The sequence below is a fragment of the Equus przewalskii genome, chromosome 15 (genome assembly GCF_037783145.1).
Source record: "Equus przewalskii isolate Varuska chromosome 15, EquPr2, whole genome shotgun sequence".
Taxonomy (NCBI): domain Eukaryota; kingdom Metazoa; phylum Chordata; class Mammalia; order Perissodactyla; family Equidae; genus Equus; species Equus przewalskii.
In genome coordinates, this window is record NC_091845.1 from 46,042,640 (window position 1) to 46,068,085 (window position 25,446).

The following is a 25,446-nucleotide window of genomic DNA, read 5'->3' on the forward strand; positions in this document are numbered from 1 at the left end:
GTGGCCACTTTGCTCCGGACATGCCACTGTCCTCTCTGTTCTCATGGCCTCACCTACAAACTGAGGAGAATGGCTGACTTCAGGGTCCTACTGTTATGGGAGGTGGAGGCATGAGATGGCTCCTCCTGTTAGTTTGCATTTGTGAAGCTGAAATCCAGGAAGGAGTTGTAAACCCGAACTCTGTCCTGCAGCATGTTGTGTACAAAGCCGCTACCTTATAATTCGTGAGGTCAGGTAGGGAATTTCAGGGGTGATTCTGCAGGACACTAGCATGCCCTTTCAACATTTGGTTATACCAAGCGATGCACGAATGCCAAGTGACAGACTGCCATGTTAAAGTGACTGAAACAGAAGGCTGAATAAAGTAGCATATTTACCCCAAGTACATTGTTAGCTTTTGTATATATTCTCAGTTAAACAGAAGTAGAGGAACTCTCTTTCCAAGGTGATCTTAATTCTAATCTCAAATTCCCAACTTTTAAATGACTTTTCCCTTAAAGACCTCATATTTGGAATGATCCCCGTCTACCAGGTGGACTGCATGTATTTAGTATAATTCATGGTTCCATTTTGATTGATTTTAGCCATACAGCTTCCAGTCGGATGTCTTAGCAGCATGAGATAATGGCCAGCACTCCACATTTGGTTTATACATTTTCATCATAAAGCAGAGAAACATGAGGCAGGAATGACTCTGCAGGAAATGGACACCTGCCATTTGATGTTTTGAAATTATCCACTCATGGACTCTTAGAGGTCCAGGAACCTCTGTTATAGTACATTATTGCAAAATAAAACTGAATTTGCTTGTCTTGGCTTATGGGAATTAACTGACTGCTAGTAATGAAAATTGTAACTACAGGAAGAAGGTACTGTGTTTACACTCCTTGCCAGCCTCCTCTTGCATTATTTGTTTTCCTAAAGACTCACTGCAATGCTCTTTCTTGACTACTATAATCATAGCTATGGGAAGTTTGCCAACAGTTGCTTAGCAATGAATTCAGTGTCACAGTGGACAAGTGTCACTTTTACTCCTACTTCATTCAGGACGGTAAGGAATTTTTCTGTGGGTCTTGGTGTGCACAAAACATTCTCTGCTCAGGTAGCTCAAAAGAGAAGTAGGTGAAGTGACTTTTGAGCAGACCCACAATTTGGTTTTTAAGAAAGTTTAAGTACTGAGAAAATAGAAAGTTAAAGGCCACATTGTCTGGTAGATACAGTGGAATGTTTCTAAAAGAAGGTTGGTTTCCATTTTTATTTATAACCTGCAGTGGCTAAGAAGGGACCAAACTCTAGGAGAAAGGAGCAATTCACTCTTAAGGATCATTCATTTCAAAGTCACTTGAAATCCCAATGTTGTAAGCTTGACTAACATAGAAAATTGGTATCATAGGACAAAATTATTTAGCAAGGCAAATTAAAACTCTTATCTTTTCAAAAATTACCCAAACTGTATCTATCCAAAGAACTTGAAATCAGCAATCCAAAAGTCCCATGCACCCCTATATTCATTGCAGCATTATTTACAATAGGCAAGATGTGGAAGCAACCTAAGTGCCCATCAACTGATGATTGGATAAAGAAGATATGGTATATATATACAATGGAATACTACTCGGCCATAAAAAAGATAAAATCACCCCATTCAGAACAACATGGATGGACCTGGAGGGTATTATGTTAAGTGAAATAAGCCAGATAGAGAAAGACAATCTCTGTATGACTCCACTCATATGTGGAAGTTAAAGATGTAGACTAAGAGAACAGATTAGTGGTTACCAGGAGAAAGGGGAGTTGGGGGGGTGGGCACAAAGGGTGAAGTGGTGCACCTACAACACGACTGACAAACAATAACGTACAACTGAAATTTCACAAGGTTTTAAACTATCATAATCTCAATAAAAAGTTAAAAAAATAATTACCCAGACTTATCTTTACTAATATCTCATTCTAAAAACCAAATCAGACCTATATGCCAAGTCATGCATAAATGTTTTCCTTATTGTTTTTCCATTTCCCTGTTGAAGATTTTGGTTCCTTTTGCTTTTTAGTGATTATGAATGAAGGTGCTATAGACGTTTGCATACGTGTTTTGGTGTGGACATAAGTTTTCCATTCACTTGGGTAATTACCTAAGAGTGTAATTGCTGGGCCATAGGATAAGATTATGTTTAATTTTAGAAGGAATTGCCAAACTGTCTTCCAATTTTGCTATACCATTTTGCATTCCTACCAGCAATAAATGAGAGTTTCTGTTATTCTGCATCCTGGCCAGCATTTGTTACTGTCAGTTTTATGAATTTTAGCCATTCTAATAGGTATGTAGTGGTATTGCATTGCAGTTTCAACTTGCATTTCCCTAATGAAAATTAATATTAAGTATCTTTTCATGTGCTCATTTGCCACCCACATAGCTTCTTTGGTGAAATGTCTTTTCAGATTTTCTGCCCATTTTAAAAAGTTGGTTGGTTGTTCTCTTGCTGAAGTTTAAGAGTTCCTTGTATGTTCTGGATAAAAGTCCTTTATCAGATAAGTGATTTGCAAATATTTTCTCCCAGTCTGTGGCTTATCTTATTCTATCAGTATTTTACAAAGAGCAAAGTTTTTAATATTGATGAAATTTAATTCATCATTTTTTTCTTTCAGGGATTGTGCTTTTGTGTTGTGTCTAAAAACTCATCAATAAATCCAAGGTCACATAGATTTTCTCCTATATTTTATTCTTAGAAGTTTTATAGTTTCATGTTTTATATTCAGATCTATGATCCATTTTGGATTATGTTTTACATAAGATGTAAGATATGTGCCTAGGTTCGTGTTTTTACATATGGGCATCTATTTGTTCTAGCCATATTTGTTAAAAACCATCTTTCCTACGTGGAAGCAACCTAAGTGCCCATCAACAGATGATTGGATAAAGAAGATGTGGTATATATATATACAATGGAATACTACTCAGCCATAAAAAGGAACAAAATCATCCCGTTTGCAACAACATGGATGGACCTTGAGGGAATTATGTTAAGTGAAATAAGCCAGATAGAGAAGGACAATCTCTGTATGATTCCACTCATATGAGGAATTTAAAAATGTAGACAAAGAGAACAGATCAGTGGCTACCAGGGGAAAGGGCGTTGGGGGGTGGGCACAAAGGGTGAAGGGGTGCACCTACAACACGACTGACAAACAATAATGTACAACTGAAATTTCACAAGATTGTAACTCAATACAAATTAATTTTTTTAAAAACTGTCTTTCCTTCATTCAGTTACCTTTGCACATTTGTGCAAACTTTGAAAATTGTGTGGGTCTATTTCTGGGCTGTCAATTCTAATTTATTGATCTGTGTGTCTATCCCTCTGCCAGTACCACAGAGTCATGGTTACTGTAGCTATATAGTAAATCTTAAAATCAGGTAGTATGGTACCTCCAACTTTATTCTACTTTTTCGAAATTATTTTAGATATTCTAGTTCCTAAGATTTGTAGGTTCAAAATTTAGAATCAGCTATTCTATATCTACAGAAAGCCCTACTGGAGGGGCTGACCCTGTGGCCTAGTGGCTAAGTTCACGCTCTCGGCTTTGGTAGCCCAAGGTTTCGCCAGTTTGGATCCCGGGCATGGAAATGACATCACTCATCAAGCCATGCTGAGGCAGCATCCCACATAGCACAACCAGAAGAACCTACAACTAGAATATACAAATATGTACTGGGGGACTTTGGGGAGAAGAAGAAGAAGAAAAAAAATGGTTGGCAACAGATGTCAGCTCTGGTGCCAATCTTTTAAAGAACAATTTTTTTTAAGTCCTACTGAGATTTTGATAGGAATTGCATTACACCTATATTTTGGCAGAATTAATATCTTTATTATATTGAGTCTTCCAGTCCATGAACATAGTATATCCATTTAGTTAGGTTTTTTTCTTTCATCAGCCTTTTGTAGTTTTTAGCATATAGATCCTGACATATTTTATTATGCTTATATCTTTGAAATTTGTCAGAACTTGCTTTACAACCCAGCATATAATGCATTTTGAAAATTTTCCATATACATTTGAAAATACATATTCTGCAGTTGTTAGATGAATTTTTCTGTATTTATCAATTAGGTCAAGTTTGTTAATCTTGTCGTATAAATCTTCTGTGTTCCTTCTGGTTTTTGTATGCATGTCACTTGAAGAGATTGAATAGTATCACACCATAATTATGGATTTGTCTAATTCTCATTTTGGTTCTATTATTTTTTGGTTTATGTATTTTCAGGCTATTATTAGGTACATTTAGAATTCAGACTTGGTATATTTTGCTGGTCAATTGATCTTTTAATATATATGAAATGTCCCTCTTTATCTTTAGTTATGATTATTGCCTTAAAATCTACTTTGTCTGATATTAGCTACACCAACTTTCTTTGGTTATCATTTGTGTAGCATACCTTTTTCCATTCTTTAATCTTCAGCTGTTCTGTGACCTTATATTTAAAGTATGTTTCTTGTAAGCAGCATACAGTTGTGTTGTGTTTTATTTTGTTTAAATCCAGTTTGAAAATCTTAGTCTTTTACTTGAAGTATTTGGTAAATTTACATTTAATGTAATTATTGACATATTTGGGCTTTCATTTATCACATTACTCTTGATTTCTGCTCTTTTTTCCTTCTGTGGGTTTTGGTTTGTTTTGCTCTTCTTTTTCTAGTTTCCTTACATGAAAACTTGGGTTATTAATTTGAGACCTTTCTTCTTTTTTAATATAAGTATTTACTACTATAAATTTCCCTTTACACACTGCTGTAGCTGCATTCCACAGATTTTGGTATATTGCATAGTTATTTTCATTCAGTTAAGAATATTTCCTAATTTACCTTGGACTGTCCTCTTTGATCCCTGGGTTATTTAGGAATGTGTTGTTTAATTTCTAAATGATTGGTGATAATCCTGTTTTCTTTGTTATTGATTTCTAGTTTAATTCCATTATGATCGGAGAATATAATTTATATGGTTTCAATTCTTTTAAATTAGTTAAGATTTGATTTATGACCCAGAATATTGTATACATTGGTGAAAGTTCCCCTGAATTCTTGGGGAAAAATGTATATTCCATTGTTGATTGATTTAGTGTTCTGCAAATGTCAGTGAGATCCACTTGGTTGATGGTGTTGTTCAACTCTTCTGTATCCTTGCTGATTTTTTGTCTACTCATCCTATCTATTACTGTGAGAGTAGTTTTGAAGTCTCCACCTATAATTGTGGATTTGTCTGTTTTTCCTTTCAGTTGTATCAGTTTTTGTTTTGTGTATTTTTAATTTCTCTTGTTAGATGTATACACATCTTCTTGGTGACAGAACTCTTTTATCTTATGTCCCTATTTATCCCTGGTAATTTTCTTTGTGCCGAGGTCTACTTTGCCTGATATTAATATAGCCACTCTAGCTTTTTTTATTTTATTCATGTTTGCATACTATCTTTTTTCATCCTTTGACTTTTAACCAACCTATCTCACTATATTTGAATTAAGATTCTTGTAGACCGTATATAGTTGGTTCATTTTTTTAAAAAAAGAAGTTATTTTTTGTTTGTTTGTTTTTAAAGATTTTTATTTTTTTCCTTTTTCTCCCCAAAGCCCCCCAGTACATAGTTGTATGTTCTTTGTTGTGGGTCCTTCTAGTTGTGGCATGTGGGACGCTGCCTCAATGTGGTTTGATGAGCAGTGCCATGTCCATACCCAGGATTCAAACCAATGAAACACTGGGCTGCCTGCCGCAGAGTGCGCAAATTTAACCACTCGGGCAAGGGGCCAGCCCCTGGTTCATTTTTTTTTTTTTAATCATTCAAAAAATCTCTTTTCTTTGCTGCATATAGATTGTTTATATTTAATGTAATTCTTGATATATTAGGATATCATTTTTATTTGATTTCTGTTTATCCCCTCTGTTTTTATTTTCTTGCTTTTTTCTTTCCTGTCTTCTTTTAAGCTATTTAACAATTTTTAGTGTTGCATTTTTCCTATTGTGTTGTTTACTGTGTCTTTGTATGTTCTTTTTAGTGGTTGCTATTGGGATTATAAAATACTTTTCACAGTCTACTTATAATCAATATTTTACTACTTCAATTGTTATATAGAAAGCTTACCACTTTATAGGTTCTTCTGGACTTGCCCCTTTGTGTTCCACTTGTCTTATATATTACGTCTACATAAATTGAAAACCCCACCAGACAATATTATATTTTTGCTTTTCTACCATCAAACATATTTTAAAGAAAGAGAATATTCTGTTATATTTACCAAGATATTTATGATTTCTGTTGCTCTTCCTTTATTCCTAATGTTCCAAAGTTCCTTCTGGTATTATTTACTTTCTCTCTGAAGAACTTCCGTTAGCAATTCTTTTAGAGCAGTTCTGCTTCTATTAGTTTTCCTTCATCTGAGAATGTCTTTATTTTACCTTAACTCCTGAATATTTTTGCTAGATATAGAATTCTAGTTTGATAATTCTTTTTTCTTTTCCTTTGTTTCTTGTCTTATTTTTTGCTAAGGAAGATTTGCCCTGAGCTAACATCTGCTGCCAGTCTTCCTCTTTTTGTATGTGAGCTGTCACCACAGCATGGCCACAGATGAGTGGTTTAGGTCTGCACCTGGGAACCAAACCTGGGCCACCAAAGTGGAGCACACAAAACTTAACCACCAGGCCACCAGGGCTGTCCCGATAATACTTTTCTTTTAGCACTTCAAAAATGTTGGGTCTCTTTCTTCTGACCTCAATGTGATGAGAAATCCACAGTAATGCAAATCATTGTTCTCCTACAAGTAATGCATCTTTTTTTTCCTGCCTGCTTTCAAGATTCTTTGTCTTCAGCAAGTTTGATTATGATGTGTTTGAGTATGGATTCTTTGGGTTTATCTTGTTTGAGATTTTCTCAACTTCTTGAATCAGTAGCTTTGTGTCTGTCATCACACTTGGAATAGTTTTAGCTATAATTTCTTCAAATACCTTTTCATCCCATTCATGCTTTGTCCTCTCATTCTGAAACTCCAATGACACAAACTTTTTGTTATTGTCCCACAGGTCCCTGAGGCTCTGTCCATTTGTGTTTTCAACCTTTTTCTCTCTGTTGCTGAGACTGGATCATTACTATTGACCTATCTTCAAGTTCACTGCCTCATTCCATTTTGCTAATGGATCCATTCAGTGTGGTTTAAAAAAATTTTTGGTATTATTATATTGTTAGTTCTAAAATTTCCACTTGATTCTCCTTTATATATTCTATTCTTTTACATTCTATTCTAATACTTCATTCTATTTCAATGTTCTATCCTATTTTAATACTTGTTTCAAGAATGTTACATTCTATTTTTTTTTCTGCTTTTTCTCCCCAAATCCCCCCAGTACATAGTTGTATATTTTAGTTGTGGGTCCCTCTAGCTGTGGCATGTGGGACGCTGCCTCAACATGGCCTGATGAGTAGTGCCATGTCCGTGCTCAGGATCCGAATCTGAGAAACCCTGGGCCGCTGAAGCAGTGTGTGTGAACTTAACCACTTGGCCACAGGGCTGGCCCCTACATTCTATTTTAATACATGTTTTGAGAGTGTTAGTGATTGTTTGTTTTAGCATTTTTATAACACTTTAAAATCTTTGCTAGATAATCCAGCACTGTGTCATCTTATTATTTATTGTCTTTTCTCATGCGAGTAGAGATTTTCATGGTTGGTTGTATGTCAAGCAATTTTGGATTTTATCCTGGCTATTTTAAACACTACATTCTGAGACACTGTGCCTTGTTGAAACCCTACAGAGAACGTTGATACTTTTGTTTTAGCAAGCAGTTATGTTGGTGAGGTTCAGGCTGCAGGTTGGAATTGTGATTTCAATGTCAGGTCAGTTTCAAAGCATTTGCAATGTTATTTGGATCTATCTTGTGTGTCCATCTTCCAGGGGGTCAGTCTGGGATCTTGGCAGAGGTTTGTTAGCTCAGTTCTCTGAGTTTTTGCTATGCCAAAGTGGATTAGTTCCATGCATGCATAGGTTGAGGGTGAGCCTAGGAGTTCATAAAGAATTTTATGGGGTTGCTTTCTTGAGCTCTTCTCTATTCATTATTTTCCTAATACTTTCAGGTTCCCTGAGTCTCCCATTTTCTGTCTAGCCATAAACTGCTCACTTCCACAATTGTCATATCTGGGCCAAACATTGGGAGAACAGACAAAGGAAAAAGTTTTGCCTGGAGGCTTCTGTTGCTATTGCTGCCACCACTGCCACCACAGAATTTCCTGGGACCTGGGGCAAAAGAGAACTGAAGAAAAGGAAAGGGGAAAACCTGAGGGGTTGCATATACTCCCTCTAAGCTCTTGGGAGTTTTCTTTCCCATTCCTCAACCCTGGCTTCTGCCCTCTCTCTTCTGCCCCACAGTGCTCACTTCTGGGTGTGAATTTGTTGAGTTCAAGCTGAACTACACTGGAGGGAAAGAAGTGGTAAAATTCTCCGCCAGTCTTCAGTGTCCTTCCCCAATCTGCCTGTTGCTGTTTACTTTTCATTGTTCTCAAATAGCTGTGCTGTGCATTCTGTTCAGGTTTTATAGTTGCAGTCAGAGGGAGAGAAAGGGTGGCGTGTGTTTTCTCTGTCTCACCCAGAACTAGAACCTCTGACTGATATTATTTTAATTTTTATTTTCTAATTAGCTCATCTTTATATACAGGATAACAGTTGCTATTGTTAGAGTTCAGTTAAGTGGCCAAATCACATCGTTTTCAATTAATTCCTTTGGCTTTGTTTATGCCTACATCTCTGTCAGCTGCACATGATGCTATTTTGGTCTCTTCCTTTGATCACATAATTCTCACTTTATTTTTCTATTTGTACCTTCTAACCAACCTTGTGAGTGAATATAGTCTTGTTATTTCTTTGCAACTTGTGGGGTGATTATCTTGTCTCTACACATGATCCCCTGGTAAGGCTGGTTGGGGCAGTGAGTCTGGATGTAGCTCAACTGAGCTGTATGAGGCAAGTTTTGAGAAAAATCAGGTGGGAATCCTCACTGAAGACCCCTCAGGGGGCCGGCCTGGTAGCGCAGTGGTTAAGTTTGCACATTCCGCTTCAGCAGCCCGGGGTTCACTGATTTGGATTGCGGGTGTGGACCTACACACTGCTTGTCCAGCCATGCTGTGGCAGGCGTCCCACATATAAAGTAGAGGAAGATGGGCACAGATCTTAGCTCAGGGCCAGTCTTCCTCAGCAAAATGAGGAGGATTGGCGGCAGATGTTAGCTCAGGGCTAATCTTCCTCAAAAAAAAGAAAAGACCCCTTCATTATAAGTTTGTGCTTACTTCAGACATAATTGAACTACAGCTGACACTGTCAAACAGCAGCCTTTGAACTCATCAAGTTGGGTGTAACTGCAGAAAAAAATTACATGCAGCTCTTTTAAGATGCAAATCTTTGCAGAAATCACACCTGATGCAGTTGAGTTGGCAGCTGGTCTCTGGCACACTCAGTAAGTGGGATAGGATCTCAGTGGAGGTGAAATTTGTTCACACGTAATTCAGAGTCCACGTTAAAGTTTAATTACCCCTGTGACATTCCTATCACCATGAGTGATTGATTAAGAAATGTTCAGCCTCTTCTTGAGAACCAGAGAGATGATAATGCAGCGTCGGTTGCTATGATCAAGTGGAAAGACATAGAACACTTGAGCATTGGGGTCAGCTGAAGCTAGCCTGGTTCCAGCTTCATGGTGGGGATAGGATAAGGCTCCATGTATACTGCTGTAGTGGCCCCTTAATCTCACTAAGCCTCCGTTCCCTCATCTGTAAAACACACCACATGCTTACTTTGCAAGGTGAGGCTGTTGAAAAGAATAAATGGGAAAACGTACAGGAACCTGCAGAGCCTTCTGAAATGTAAAGTGCCATACAACTGTTTCTTACAAAATATTTTTTAAATAACAAAGGGCAAAAATAGGACATGCGTGGTGAATTAAGAGGAGCAAGTCTAGTCCTAGAATCAAGGTTCATTCCTAAAACCCTCGTTTCTCTGCCTCGCAGGACATGGACTCATTTTATGGCAAGGCTGACTTAGGAGGTCTCGGGAAGCCCAGTCTGGGTCAGTACCCATCCGAGGCCCTTCCTGAGTTTATGATTCTGCATGTAGGTGCTGCAGAGTCTTGGATGCCTGAGTGTTTTTCCAGTTTCTCCCAGGACTGTGGCAGTTAGCAAGGGCACACTTCCCTGGGCACCTGGGATCACCAGGCACCCAGAATCATGATCCTTTTGTCCATATGAAGAGGTTGTGTTGGGCTCAGCGCCCCACGGATGCAAGGACCCACAGGGTCCAGGCCCTGACAACTGGAAAGTTCACTCACTCATAATTTGCTTTGGAAAGTTCAGGATTCCAAACACAGACACTCCTGAGGGACTCACAGGAGGCACCCCATCATGACCTGGCACATCTCCAGCCCCAATGGACAACCTCATGCTTACCCCCAAGGGTCACTGCTGTCTGCCTTTATCCCCATGGTCAGCAGTCTCCTGGGGGGTGGGGCTCAGGGCATACACCCCAATGCCACAGACAGCCTGAGACTCAGGATGCCCATCCCATGGGGCGTGAGTCAGGGATGGGCCAGCCGACCACTTTCTTCTCCTTCCCTTGCAGATCACCTCCAATGAGAAGCACCTGGAGAGCCTCAAGAATGCGGGCAGCCTCCTGCGCGCTCTGGAGTGGCTGGCCCCAGCTGGTAGGTAAGTAGGCCCAGGAGGAGCAGTGCTGTCTACTTGGGCTCAGCAAACACTCTCACCCATTCCTTTCTTGCTTCCTCTCCCCCTATTCCCCCTACACACCAGGAACCACCACCTTCCAGCCTGTCATTGCTTACTGAGATCCCTCCCAGTGTGAGAAGGGCCACTCTGCCCCTCTGCCCCATGGGAATCCCACTTTGCAGGTGGTGGTGGGGTTAACAAGGAGAAGAAGAAAAGTAGAATGTCTTAGTCCTTATGGGGGAGGCAATATTCCCATCTCTAGAGAAGAGAAAGGGGGAGGGGAGTGGATTATGATCAGGTGGGAGGGGACACCAGATGGGAGATATGATGAACCTTTTAAGAAAGGCAGTACCCAGCCTTTGCACACATGCCCCCATCAGCAGCGTGGGCCACAGGCATCACTACCACCACCTTGCAGATGGTCTGGAGGCCCAGACATAGCTGGGGTCAGAACCCACAGCTCAGCCCACTCGACAGCACCAGGCTGCCTTCCTTGGCCAGATCTTCAGAGGGAACAGTTGGGACTTACAGAACAGACTATTTGACACAGAATCTGACAGTGTGAGGTTAGGTCAGCCTTCCAATCCTCAGCTCTGCAGTTAGTATGTCTAGAAGGTCCTAGAAGTGAGGTGCAGAGACCAGGGCAGCCCCATCACCCAGCAGTGTGTTACATACTGTGAAGATAGGAGCTGGCATCTAGCCAGCGCCACAGTGATGCTGATGCTTGGTGGAGTGAGGGCCACAGGAAGGGTTCATCCCACAATGACATGCACCCGACACGCCCCCCAACAACCCCTGAATTAAGAGGCGGAGGTGGTGGGGGTAGGGCATATAAGTCTTAGTTTATTAAAAACATTAGTGCCAAGTGACCAAAGAAAAATTGCACAGGATAAGGAGAAAGTTGCCCCCAGGTGCCTATCGTTTAGTCAGCTGATGCCATGTAATGGTCCACTGAGTATGACAGCACCAGAGTCCGGCATGTGGTGGGGGTTCAAGAGGTTTGACTAATGACTCAGTGAATGCAGTCACCCCTCCTCCCTCAGGCCATTGCCCCCGGAGCTGAGGGAGGTGGCCAGAGCTTGTGGTGGCCACAGTCCCCTGAGCCCCACGTGCTCTCCTCGCCCTAGGGAGAAGCCCACACTTCCTAAGGGGTAATGGGCTTCTGTGGGTATGCAAGAGATGGAATGGTGCCTGGCATTTCCTAGTAGTTTGTTTTCAGAACCACAGTGTTCTGTGAAATCTGCTTCCTGGTGTTTTGGGTTTGGTATTAATTTGAAGAAAGATACATGGTTAAGGAATTGCTGAGAAGGTGAATCTGTGAAGGCTCAGCTCCAACCAGCCTTTTTGCATTTAATTTTGCATTTAATTCTGGGTGGGGAACGGGGTCACCATCTCCTGGCCTATCCCACCCCCTTTCCTTTTTAGTTTAAGCCAAAGAAATGGCTTCTTATCCATGGTTCCCGTGAGGCGAGGAAAAGGACAGGCTGACTTTGATGGGAAGGGCCCCTCATCCCCCTGGTGAACCCCTGTGGAATAAGGCGTGGACAGTGATTCCATGGGCTGGGCCACAGGTCTTTTGCTAGACTGGTTTGTGAGAAGCCTGTGATGTCCATCCCCAGGGATCCTGGCCTTGTGTAAACAGCTGTGATGAAGCCACTCTGAGCAGGTTTGTGCTGAGGAGGGAATGGGAGAGCCACTGGGAGGAGTGGAGCTTAGTGGATAGCTCTTGAGAGCCTTCCTCTCCAGTGCCTGCCTTTGTGGGACTCCTCACCTGGCAGAGTCCTCCGTCTGCCTTTAGGCCAAAGCCAGCACATCCTAATGCTGCACCAGTTTGGGAGAGCTGGACCCAAAATTGGACTTAATGCGTCAAAACAAGGCTCAGTGCTCCGTGAAGCTGCTGGCTGCTGGCCTCTTCTGCACCCCACTCAACGCTCCAGGAACTAAAATGTCTATCCCAGACAGATCTCGTCTGGGTGGGGAGGTGGTTGTTCTGAAGTTGTCTTGTTTGGGCTTGTTCAGGTGGCCCAACAAGAAAAGGTTTTCTGATGTTGACCAAGACTGAGTGGATGGCTGTGTTCTCGGTTCTGATGTGGCTCTGCCAGAGGTTGGTGTGCCCTCTTTACCAGTCACTGGGCCTTTTGGGGCTGCTCTGGTGGGCAGGGTGGGTAGCATGAACTCCACCAGAGTCGCCTGGAATCAGCCAGGAGCAGGCCAAGTTCAAACACATTCCTGCCGTCCCTCGGGACCTTTGATGCGCAGAGCAGGAATGCGTGGCAGCATCTCGCGACCGCAGCCCTGTTCCACTGCGACCCACCTCTTTTATGCAGCCTCCCCATTTGGTTATTTGGCAACAGCTCTATTTCTGTGTAGTCAGGAGTGTGCCACAAGCTAATTTTATACTTCAAGGCACACTGCTATGTGTCATTCTTTTTTTGCTAACAGTTGTTAAGGCACAGGTTTAAATGTGTCTCAAACAATTTGCCCCAGTAACAAAATTTCCATTTTAAGCTCTTAATTGCACATCCACACCTATTAGAGTAAGAAACCCAAAGCTCTGGCTGATTGGCCAGGAAGTGGCAACATGGAACAGGGAGTCAATGTTTAGAGCGGATCTGGGATCTTTGCCGTTTCACACAAGTCATCTGCAGGTAGGCCCAATGCAGGACCCGGGAAGGGTCTGGCTGCTGGCTTGCCTTTACAGCTCAGCGTCAGTGCACCTGCCCAAGGTGGTTCAGACGTGGAGTGGTGGCCAGGAGCTCAGACCTAGCTCAAGAGTGCAGGCATGGCCAGTTCTGAGCCCCACTGGGAATCCTGTTTCTGTTTCTCAAGATCACGTGCAGGGGCAGCTCTAGGAAGCAGCTGGTCGATCAGATATTTGGATGCAAGAGAGGCCAGCCCCTTTGAAAGAGGGGGCATTTATATCCTGGAGATGTCTAAGTATTTCTACTCTGGTTTTTCTCACAGTTCGTCTGCTGACAGTGCTGTGGCTTCCTTGGCCCTGGAAATCCTCCAAGCTGTTGGACACTAGGCAAGAAGGCACTTGGCATAAGCCTGCCCTACGGCACCAACCCTTGGCTACACAGGCAAGGTCAGCTCCCAAGCACATTTGCCACATGGCCACCTACAGCTGTATTGGGGCCTAATAAAGTCAGCTGAACCCAGAACCTTCTGGCTGATGTGTTCTCATTAGCTCTGGACCCTAGAAAACCAACTCACAATAGACCTCCTGGGTTCCTGTGGGATACAGCCAGAAACCCCAGGTTTGCTAGCTGTTCTCAGACTGTTCTTTCCTCTCTGTGTGGACCAGACAGGGCTCCTCTACAGCCTGTGCTAATCAACTGGATGAGAAACTGCAGTCCTCAGCCTGATGGCACCTGTAAACGTTTGTCTCTCCTCCGAAGTTTTACAAGGCGGGACTAGGTATGAACGCTCTCCCAGCTGCGGCTCCAGAGCGAGCTTTGGAAGCTAGTTTTTGCCTCTTCCTCCCACTTTTACCTGCCTGCATTTCTTCATTTCAGGAACAAACTGATTCCAAGAATCCTAGGGAGGACTGGGCAAGACTCCACTAACAGGCACAGGTAGTTAAGTTTGTGTGAGGGAATGCAAAACGCTGGCTTCCTTGAAGGTCTGCCCATCTAGATGGGATGGCAGTATCAAAGTAGAATCATCTCCCCAATTTCCAGCAATTACCCCATTATATCCTTACAACCTTTCCAGCTGCTTCTTATGTTCCCTCACACATATACCTTTAGAACCTCCTATGTAAGGGTCAAGCCCATGAAAGTATTTGGTAGACACTGTAGAAAGGTAAAGGGACTGTTGTACTGAGACAGGCTTATTCTTAAATCTGGAGTGGAAGATAGGGTGGGTCCTGGGCAGCTGGAACCAGCTGGGCAAGTTGAGGCCATTCCATTCCTTGGCCTCTTTGGGGCCTCAGTTTCCCCATCTACAAAATGAAAGGGCTAATCAATAGCTGCTCCCCCTCTCCTGGCCCCAGTGCTCTCTGCTTCTCTAGGAGAGGGGATTTGCCCCATAACAAACATTGCCCAAAGCCCAGATGGGACCTTGTCCCAAGCAGCAGCAGCAGCCACCACCATGCAGGTGGAACAAGCAGAAGTGGCACCCATGTGGTCGCACAGGTGGCCCCATCTATGGCATCACGAGAAGCTGGTCATGCCATCACCAACAGCCCCACTTTGCCTGCCACAGGAATCTGGGTAGTTTGCCAACTTCCGTTTGGCTTTATAATGAAGACAGCAGCTCTGTGCCCAACTCTATGAAAGGCATGTATGTCAGTTACCTTAATCACAACCTGCAAAGCAGGCCTTCTTAGCTTCATTTCTTAGATGAGAAAACAGGCTCAGAGGAGCCAGTCTACTTGCTCAGTTCAACTCGGGACTCTGACTCCATAGCCAGTGTGTCCCACAGTGATGTCCAGAGCTTGAGCTGTAAATAGTTGGGGTATAGGAGGGTGTCCCACCCAGAAGCAGGCAGTTTCATTTGATCTCTCATAGCCTCCTTACTGCCCCTGATGAGAAGACCCCCGTGTTAAATCCTGCTGGGCATCGTTCCCATCACCAGACTCTGCCCTCTTGGGGCCCTGGCCTGGGTGGATCTGCCTGTGCTCCAGTGGGGTCGGGGGAGAGTAACCAATGGAGCAGCCAGAGGCTTAGCCTTCAGCTTGTTGGCTTGGCCTGCTGGGTCCAGGAACAGGCCCAGGTCTCCCTGCTTTCCCAGGAAATCTGTTCTCTCCCTTTATTCACTTCTTGGGGAACCACTCTAGAATTTTGGGCCTGCCTGGAGTCCTCCCAGAAGGTATTTCAGAACAGTGGAAGATTCTTCTTTCCCCTTTTCAATTGAGCAGGGAGGAGTCTTTGTTGTTCAAGGTAAAATGGGAAGGTTTTAACATTCTAGAACCATTTTGTTGAGTGGACCATTCCTGGCCCTGAGATCCACAGCACTGTCTGAGGAAGGGCTGAGTAGGCAAAGGGCAAGGAGATGATATGGTCCTAAGCAGGGCTACTGCCCTCAAGGGTGCTCAGTCCAGGGTGCCAGGGCACTAAAGCCAGCCTATGCCAAGCCTGCACCCCGGTGTGAGGCTGTCCTCCTGGAGTTAAGGGATCCTTTTTGTCATTCTCACAAAGGTGCCAAATGGAAAGCAGCAGCCCCAGTCCCAGTAAGCTAAGAGGCTTGGACACGAGCAAGCTGGCTGAGTGGGTAGGAGGCAGCTGAGGGTGATAACCCTTCCCTGCCCTCCCCATGCTAGAGGCCCAAACCCTCATATTGGCTTCCCAGGCTGGCTCCAATTCTGAGAGGAGCTGGGCCCTGGCCCCCCATCGGAGATCTCAGGATTCTTGCAGTGGCACGGGGCCAGACCCGGGCACTCGCCTACTGGCCCCTCCCCTGCCCACCACCTCCAAGCTTCAGCTATTTGCTAACTGGCTACAACCCACTGACTGAGCCTCTCCAGGGACGGTATCACTGAAGTTGCAGAGGTGGAAGGCAGCAAGAGCATTAGAGGGAAGGGGAGGACCAGGGGAGTGGCTACACAGGGCTACCTTCTTTCCTTCCCTCCACTAATAGCAGGCCCAAACTTCAAGACCTTGCCTTAACTTCCAGCTTGAGAGTAGGTGCCCAGTAAGCTGTCCCTGTGAAGCGCCATTTGGGGTGACTCTGGCCACAGGTGTTCTGAGAGGAACTGACAATCATCTGGGGCAGATAAGGAGGTGGGTCTGTAGGATGCAGCAACAGAATTTACTGTCTGATGGTTCTTTGCACTTGTCTAGCTCTTCATGTTTCCCATATTACCGCATGAGGTTCCCAGGTCAATTCTGTGAATGCAGGGCATGCATATCCCTGTGGGCTCTGGTGGCTGAGGCTCCTGTCTAAGGTGAGTGAAAGGAGGAACTGGGTCTTTCCTGCTTCCACTTGAAGCAAGATTCCCTTTTTCCTCCCTCCACTAGCAACAGAAAACTATGTAGAAATCTCTGATATATGGATATATGCAGGGCCTGGGGAAGGAACTAATAGGAAAGAGGGGAAGGAAGGAAGCTACAAAAGCCCAAAGAAATGGGGTTGGCCCCGTGGGAGAGCTCTGGAGTGGGGTGGGGACAAGACTAGCCAAAGTTTAAGAAGCCCCCAAAGCCTCCAGCGTCCATGGGGCTGAAAGGAGGGAAGTGTGGGAACAAGAAGCAAAAAACCATGGCCTAGAATAAGGACCAGGGAGGTGGGGAGTCCTGATGTAACCTGGAAGGAAAACAACTGGCCTTTTAAATCCTGCTTCTGGCCTCTTTATCGGGGGCTTGATGTGGAGGTGGTAGAGGCAGCCTATCACCTCCCTCTAGCTTACTAGAGTCTCGTGGGGTGGGGAGGTGGAAGGGACTCCACATAGGATGCTGATGGCTAAGAAAAAGGAAGCACGACCTTTTCAGTCCCATTCTCATTCCCCCTATCATTTTGTAATTGCATTTGGTGGTTGATTCACTCAAGGGAAGGAAAAGCAGTTAGATTCTCACCTGCCAGAACAAAACAGTCGATCGACTTGGCTCTCTTTGCTTTACACACCAAAGAGCACAATTCAGATCTTCTGTGTTTATTAATCAAAACAAGAATTAAAGAACACATTTATCTCAAGTTCTTTCACTGTCAAGGATTCAGATTATCAGATCAAAGCCTCATGTCTAGAACATTTGCTCCAACATGGAAAAGCTTTTCTTTAGCTCAGTGGTGGTGACTGCAATGGGATCAAATGTCCTATGCACCTCTGTTCCCAGGTGACCACTATTCTGATTTTTGTAATGATCTAATCACCTCCTTGCTTCTTAGTTTTACCATCCAAGGATGATTTCTTTAAAATAGTTTGCGCTGTTTTGGGATCAGTGAAGTCCTACAGCATGCATTTGTGACTTGCTTTTGTTTGATAGTATATTTGAGATATACTATTAATTATGTAAAGCTGTAGTTTTTTACTGCAGTATGGCCATTCTCTTGTATGAATAAAGTGATCATTGGACACATGGGCTTCCAGTGTGGGCTGTCACACAGTGCCCTACAGCAAGCCATACTAGAGCTTGAGGCAAAAGAAAAATCATTAATTTAAAATTTTGATTTTTGTTGGTCATGGACTTTTTTCTGCATTAATTTCAGTTTTATCCAAATAGCTGGTCAATTGTTCCTCACCTTTACTAAAAAGTCCCTCAGTTTCACACTGACCTCCAGTGCTACCTCTATAGTAATGTCCGTCGTCTACACCTTCGTCTGTTTCCATCCCTATGCCAGTAACAGTGTTAACTACCTCTAGTCAGGCCCTGACAGCTGGCAGGCAAGTCTTCCACTCTCATTCTTCACAAATGTCTTGGTTATTCTTGGCCCTTTGTACTTTTTAAGTACAATGCAGAACCACCTTGTTGAATCAGATTAACTTTCATATTAAGTTTTTAAATGGAACTTCAAAACTGATTTTAGGCAAAGCTCTGAAAATGTTTTCTGGTTTTAAAAGTTCTTTTCTTTAAATGAAACACCCTGCTGTGGTTGCTTATGTTAAGCTTCTTGCACTACTGGCTTGGTTCTGTCTGTCCTGCACTGGCGGCAGTACCTGAGACCTACTACCTCGGCAGGTGGGCACAGGTTTCCTCTCCAATCCCAATTACATTTTAGACCACAGTGAAGAATTTCAGGCTTTCACAAAAGGTCTTTCCCAGATGAAGCTGATATTCAACAAAAAGGAAGTGAATATGTATGTATCTAGTAATTATGATCTTAATAAAATAAAAATACACAGTAAATCAGAATCAGCTCTCCCTAAGCACAGAACACTTCTTTTACTGTTTTTAAAGACCAAAACACAAGTCTTAACAGGTCTACTAACTCTGCCCTAAAGGATGAACTAAGCTTGTCAGACCTACCACCAGGATCACAGGATCACCTGGCAGATGGTGTGAAAGAAGTCTGGTTCTCTCTGATTATGTGCAGATAAACACTGACACTTAAACCATCTTAATTATCAGTTCAAAGTGGAGTTGAAAGAATTCCCCTCTCCAAATGAGTCACACTTATGTGAAGATGCTTGAAGTCCAAATCCAGGTAGTTACTTCTTCATTATCACCTTAATGGAATGAAACCATCTGATGGCATTTGGGGTGGGGGGATGCCTATTTGGCCTTCAGTTTTGGTCTCTGTAGCCCAAAGACTAGATGCCTTTGAACTGAGGTGGCCTTTTGTCACCTGGGCAAAATTATACACATGACCACAGCAAGAGGCCAAGCAGGAGTCTTGGCCACAGGCTCTAAAGCCTGTGTCCTTGAGCTGAAGATGGTGGAATCTCCCCTCTTACACAAGCTCAGAATCAATCACAATGTCAAGGCTGAATGAAACACTTTTTGGTGCAATTTAACCCAGAGCCAAGTGCTAAAGAAAGCTGGCAGACAATCCCATCTGGAGGTAAAGCTCTCTCTATCATTACAACTTAAATTATTTCACTATGTGTTTTCCTCAGGATGAAGTTGAGTTGAATAAGCTTACTACCCTCACAAACCATTTAATTAATAACAAGGAAAAAAAGGTGACACAATCGAATGAATTAAAAGTTTAATTCTGAACCATTTTTATAACTGCATTTTCTCTTGAAGCATCGTATCACAGCAGGTTACAACAACTTTGGGATAAAAGGCAACTGGTAAACTGTCCAAAACAAGGTTCCAAATAACACCTCTTACTGATTTACCCTACCCATACATATCCCAAATAAAGTTTTTGATCAAAAACATGAAATAGATCCACCTGCTTATTTTAAGCATATTAAAAAGGAAACTAATTGGACCATTTCTATTTGTCTATTTTATACAAAAGGCTACACAATGTTACACTTTATTCAGATTACAATTAGAGTGATTATGAATTAGTGTTCTACACCATTACTCAATTCTTAAAAATTAGAAATTGCTGTAGCAGTATTCACTATAACTTAACACTACAAGAGACTTAAAAAACTAACAGTTACTGCAAAAAAAATTAAAGAGCTACTTCAAAGCAAGCAAAGTCAGTACCATTACAGATATTAAAAAAAAAAATTTAACAAGCAAGGCTAGAGTTTGATAAATTCCATCTTGTGATCCATTCTTGTGCATTCTTCACTTCTTGAGTCACTCCCAAAATCCATTTGTATTGTTACTCCTCGACCAAAAAGGACCAGAACAAAAAGTTTACTTCAATTGTTCCCATAGGAAACTCAGCTTGGTTAGTGTGTCAGGCACTTTCTGAGATACCAGCCCACCCCTCGAGCCCTCTCAGCAACTCTACAGGCCAATCACAATGCAAGTTCAGACAATACAGCTGTATAAAGAGAGAAAGGCTGCTATTAATGTTTAAAACAGCAAATGTTACTCATTTGAGTATTAAGTTGCAAAAGCTGTGGCAAAAAACATTAAAGTTAGTAACTTCCACACATGACCACGTAACAACCAGAAATCTGAGAACATTCAAATGTTCCAAGACATCTCCTTCCAAAGTATGTATCTGTTTTTGTGGCAGATTTACAAATAGGCCTAAACCACTCCCACCCTACCAACCAAGTCTTTCTGAAGTTCTGTAGGCAGAGTAAAAGTATTTTACCCAAACTGGCTTTTTTAACTTCTTACCTAAAGGATGATTTACAGGTCAGTATCAAACCAGGCCAGCTGATTGCTGTCACCTGGAGGCAGCCCATCCATGAGGTCCTGGGCATGCCCCAGATCTGGCAGCCCATCAACTGGATAGTCAGCACCAGGGTGGTGGCCACCCATCTCATGCTCCATCATGGGGTCCATACCCAAAGCATCCTGGCCGTATCCACCAGAGTGAAAAGAACGATAGCTGGGATCTAGAAGAGTCGGGGTGGTGACAAAATGGTCAAAGGCGAGAGAAAGCGGAGAAAGACATAAAAGTTAACACTGAGGTTAGGGGCATCCAAAGGCAGTGTACTCATTAGAAAGCACTGCTTTCTTGCCTCTTCAACATCTAGCTTTCTTTAGCCAAGTAATTATCCAGTGCCAGGCTACCCATAAGGCCACAACAGACAAAGTCTGTTTCCACCATAGGCAGATCAGCAGTTTACCCCTGAACATTTGCATTTACCCAGGCAGAGGCATAAGTTTCCTGAGGAGGAGCAGCAGCAATCTACTGTGTATGACCACCTAGGCATCGAGAAGTCATGGGTAGGAGATGAAGGCAATAACAAGGAAGTCTGGCAGATGTAATCTATCTGTTGAAAAGTCCAGGTGATACCCACAAAAGTAGTGAGAAAACTCAAGATACTGTATCCAATTAAACCTTTTCATGTTTTATCTTAAGGGGTGAGATTTATCTATCTGTCAAGAAGAACCTTATGAGCTTTAGTGGTTTAATAATTAGGAAAAACCAGTTAAGGTTATAAATTTAACATGAATAGTTATAACTGTTAGTGGTTTACCCCATGCTCCATATCTCTGTTACCCAAATCTGAATTAGATTTTTCAGAAAACCCTGATAATGCAACTACATAAATACCCAAGATCTGAGCTTGGGGACAGAAGCTTCCCATACTCTCACTTCCTGGGTGGGGTGTAGACACAGGTATTATGGATTTTCTGACCAAAAAAAAGGGAATAAAAAGCCAGGCAACTTCTAACATCCTGCACTACAGAGGCCTGGCACTAGTGACACATATTTGTTGGTGTGATCCTGTTCCTTACTCGGTGTGTGGCTCAGAATTCCCTATGTTCCATTAAAGATACTGTTGCTGACTCTGAATTTAAGAATTGCCTTTAATTGCTGCCACTACATTCCTGCCAACAGTGGTTTCCCAGATGAGCAAACCAGCTCTTTTGATAAGGCTTTGGAACTGTAGCTTGACCTGGAATTAATCGACAAATATGAGAAACATACCATCCTGGCGATATCCAAGGGGTTCTCCCTGGGCACCAATATCAAGTCCAAGATCAGCAGTCTAGATAAACAGGTACAATGTAAAGAAAAATGAAAATTCTCAACTTAAGTATGTTTTCAAAATATTACAGAGTATACTTTATTTTCAGATTACGAAAGGAACAAAAGACTCAAAGACCGTAGAAATACTTAGAAAATACAGAATTACTTCAAAATACATTAGTATACAATACAGAAATACTTCAAACTCCACCCCTCAAAGATTAACCACTGATAGAGAAACATGTTTTCTCATTGCACATAGTATTAAAAGTAGTCACTACTTTATTCTTTCAGCAAATATACATAAAGTGCTTACTATGTGCCAGAGTACTGTTCTAGGTGCTAGAGATACAACTGTAAACAAAACAGGCAAAATGTCTAGCCCAAACAGGAGATGCTACAAACAGGGTATGTTATAGGAAAGAAGATTTTTAGCCTGAGCAGCTAGAAGGACGAACTTGCCATTAAGTGAGATGGAGAAGACTATGAAAGGAACAGGTTTGCGGAAGGGGTGGGTAGGAAAGTTCAGAGCTCAAGTTAGAACATGTTAAGATTGCCTATTAAAAATCCAACTAACACATTCCTCACTCTTTGGCAATCTGCTTTTTATTTCCCCACCTAACAATATATAGGATCACTTTCCACTCATTCAACAAATATAATGCACTGTATGTATGTCCCGTAATTGAATAAACTTTCAGGGTGGTTCAAATGTTTCACTGAACAACTCTGTACTGAGGACAAATACTGAAGACAAATGCATAGAAGTTCAACCAGAAAAGCAGATGAAAAACAGCATTTTTTAAAAAGAAAAGTATCGATAAATTGACTTCCACCTACATTGCCTCTTTCCTTACACCCTATTGAAAAATATTGTTAAACCCAGTAACTTTTTCCTCTATCTCCCTTATAAATTCTAATGTTAAGCAACATAACTTGTTTGTTCTCAACAGGCTGTTTAAAGCTATAGTTCTTCCTCACAGCAGTTGCTAAGACAGCATGAAGGATGAACATTCAAACCAAGGACATAGTGCAAAGGAACCTCTTTTGAGGGGAAACCACTGCCTTACCTGTTCTAGCAAACTACCAGATAAACGTGCTCACACTGCCTACCTCATTCCAAGCCATTGGCTCCGTTCTGAAGAGGGAACTGGTCAGCTCAACTGAAAGCCGTTTCTTATAATCCTGTGGCTTGTCCTCAGACATTCGGAATAAAACAGCAGCTGCATATGTTGCTGGGAGAGGATGGGGAAAAAATGGCCCTTGAGGAAAAGCTGAGGCTTCGCTATAAACACCAAGCTAAAGGCTCTGGTTCCTTTTCTACTTACCCACACCTTCATTCCTAGAATGAAGTAATTCTGTCAGAGGAGCTGTGGCTCCCTCAGCTTCAATAGCTTCTGCAGCCTCTTTGTCCTGAGCAAGTTCACAGAGGACCCCTGCAGCTACTCTTTGGATATTTTCAATGGGAGAATAAAGTAGCTAAGGAGAAAACACACAGAAATAAAACCTAATTAAATCTGAAGTCAGAACATGGCAAGCACCCCACTGTGATGCAAACATTCCCACTTCAGAGTGTAAGCAGCATTCGCACTACTTGTATTAAAATCATATTCTCTAAAATTTATGTTCTAGGGTTTTTAATGCTCTGGAGCAACTGGTGTTGTGGAATATTTTTAGCTATAAACCCTTTCTTCAGACAGTTTTAGTCGAGCTAAGATTTGGAAAACGCAGAGGTGGTTGGAAGCCTGTGCTCTGGCAGCTCAGACCAGCACTCCCCCCTCCAAAACTGAGCACCCGGAAAAGTAAAGTCTGCACCCTCATTTTTAAGGCTCTACTCCCAGTGTTTCTCCTACTGCCCAAGAAAATTGAAGGGAAGTTTCATAAAATTAAATGTATTCAACTTAAAGGACACTACACATTGAGATTCTATTTTTTGTACTTTGGTGGGGGCATGGGCAGTGTTGTCATTTTATAAATGGTGATAGTAGATGAAAAATTAAATGTTGGTGCACCTATTTTGGCCCCTAATTTTCTGAAATTCTGCTTGTCATTAAAATCCTGAAATATTATGGACACATAAAATCTAACACCTCACTTAAAACCAACATACCTGCACAAACAATGGAATGGTATTTAGTCCTCTGATTACAATTCGGTTGTGAACATCCCGAGCTAGGATGTGAAGGGCTCCGGTACAACCTTCCACTATTTCTTCCATGCGGACCCCCTCCTACCAAAAGAAACACGGTTAACAAACAGGGCATTCCCCTTTGTAAAGTTTACAAACCTGAAAGGCTTTCTGTTCTGAATAGCAATTACTAGACTAGTTATTCACATTATATACCCAAATTCCCCAGAATTTGCAATTAGTTCAGGAATGAAGGAAGATTCCATTAAGTTGAATGTCACTGAAAGGGGGCTTCATGGCAGCACTAATTCCAAGCAGCATCCCTCCCCCGTACACAGTGCTGTGCACAGTGAATTACAGCTTCGATATACCTCTAAATCCCAAAGACAACTTTCTTACAGTGAGGGCACCAACCAAGCTGGGTAAAAGGGATATATAAAGAAAACATACACAAAGATGGGAAAGTAATGCTTAGACCACATCAATGTTTTTCTTTCATATGTTCCCCCTATTCTATACATCTATATATATGCAGTGAAAACTTAAAGTTTTATCACCAACTGCTAAAACTCTACTGAACTGCTAGGAGAAAATCCACTCCTCACCCCTCCAAGACTATTCAACTGAGAGCCTGTATGAAAAAAGGAAGTGAGCTTTTGCAAAAAATAAATAACTATCTGCTTTCCCCGTTTCTGAGTTTTAAAAAAGGTTATGATTCTACTACTTTTAGCAACTTTTTTTTTTTGGCGAGGAAGACTGGCCCTGAGCTAACATCTGTTGCCAATCTTCCTCTTTTTGCTCATCTGTGCCAGTCTTCCTCTATTTTTGTACGTGGGATGACACCACAGCATGGCTTGATGAGTGGTGCGTAGATCTGTGCCCAGGATCCGAACCCAGGAACCCTGGGCCGCTGAAGCGGAGCATGCAAACCCAACCACTAGGCCACTGGGCTGGCCCCCTTTTAGCAACTTTTATAAACAACTTGATTTTTATAAGGACACAAAAACTCCTTTCTTCTTAGAGAAGAGATTTAAAATAAAAGGTACTCTTTGCATTCTATTAAGCCATCTCATAGACATGGGCCAATACCAAAAGTAATGAGGGGAGAAAGCTGAAACCCTCATGAGTACATATGCATAACAACTAGCAATAAGGGATTCCCAAAATCTGTTCTAGTAGGGTCCATCTTTGTTTTCTAAAGTAACCTAATTAACTAAGAGAGAACTCTTTGAAGGTCTGAGTCTTAAATTTGGAGGACTCAGAAATGTCTTTAGATAGTTGTAATGAAGTTAATTTTAAGACTACAAACTTGACATCAAAGCCTTAGGCTGAGATTATGGGTAAAGATTCCAGAAATGCAGGTACTTATTCTTGAAATTTGTTGGGATTCTCAGGTCCATGAAAATAGTTTAAACCACTCCTGGAAGAGACAGTAAAGCGTAACTGAAATATTTATGGGTAAAACTTATATTGTAGTGGGGATAAGAGGCTCTGAAATCAGATGGACTCTGGATTCAAATTATGGCTCTGCTACTTCCTAAAGAGGTGAGTCTTTCTACAGATTAAATGAGAACATTGTATGAAGTGCCTAATCCCACAGCAGTAAATCGCAACCCAAACTCGCTTTGTAAGA

General features: G+C 42.2%; 2 protein-coding genes across 9 annotated transcripts in view; one reads left to right on the forward strand and one right to left on the reverse strand.

Moving 5' to 3' along the window:
- The window catches only part of ULK4 (unc-51 like kinase 4), a 507,669-nt gene extending 493,761 nt beyond the window's left edge, over positions 1 to 13,908 (forward strand). For 3 of the 6 annotated variants that reach the window (XR_011527046.1, XM_070575799.1, XM_070575800.1), the window contains 2 exons: positions 10,641 to 10,726; positions 13,709 to 13,908. Coding sequence is in view for 4 of the 6 variants with exons in the window: in XM_070575799.1 (XP_070431900.1) it covers positions 10,641 to 10,726; positions 13,709 to 13,772 (150 nt within the window). In the remaining 2 variants the exon portion in view is untranslated. The remainder of the gene's footprint in view (positions 1 to 10,640; positions 10,727 to 13,708) is intronic. The other 3 variants (XR_011527047.1, XM_070575797.1, XM_070575798.1) reach the window with 1 other exon arrangement.
- Positions 13,909 to 19,315: 5,407 nt separating this feature from the next.
- CTNNB1 (catenin beta 1) overlaps positions 19,316 to 25,446 on the reverse strand; it is a 37,471-nt gene continuing 31,340 nt past the window's right edge. The window contains exons 11-16 of one of the 3 annotated variants that reach the window (XM_070575803.1): positions 23,796 to 23,915; positions 23,014 to 23,164; positions 22,799 to 22,920; positions 21,644 to 21,704; positions 20,380 to 20,600; positions 19,316 to 19,915 (exon numbers count right to left, since the gene is read on the reverse strand). In XM_070575803.1, coding sequence (XP_070431904.1) covers positions 20,392 to 20,600; positions 21,644 to 21,704; positions 22,799 to 22,920; positions 23,014 to 23,164; positions 23,796 to 23,915 — 663 coding nt within the window. In that variant the 3' untranslated portion in view covers positions 19,316 to 19,915; positions 20,380 to 20,391. Of the gene's footprint in view, positions 20,601 to 21,643; positions 21,705 to 22,798; positions 22,921 to 23,013; positions 23,165 to 23,795; positions 23,916 to 25,446 lie in introns of all 3 variants that reach the window. The other 2 variants (XM_070575802.1, XM_070575801.1) reach the window with 2 other exon arrangements.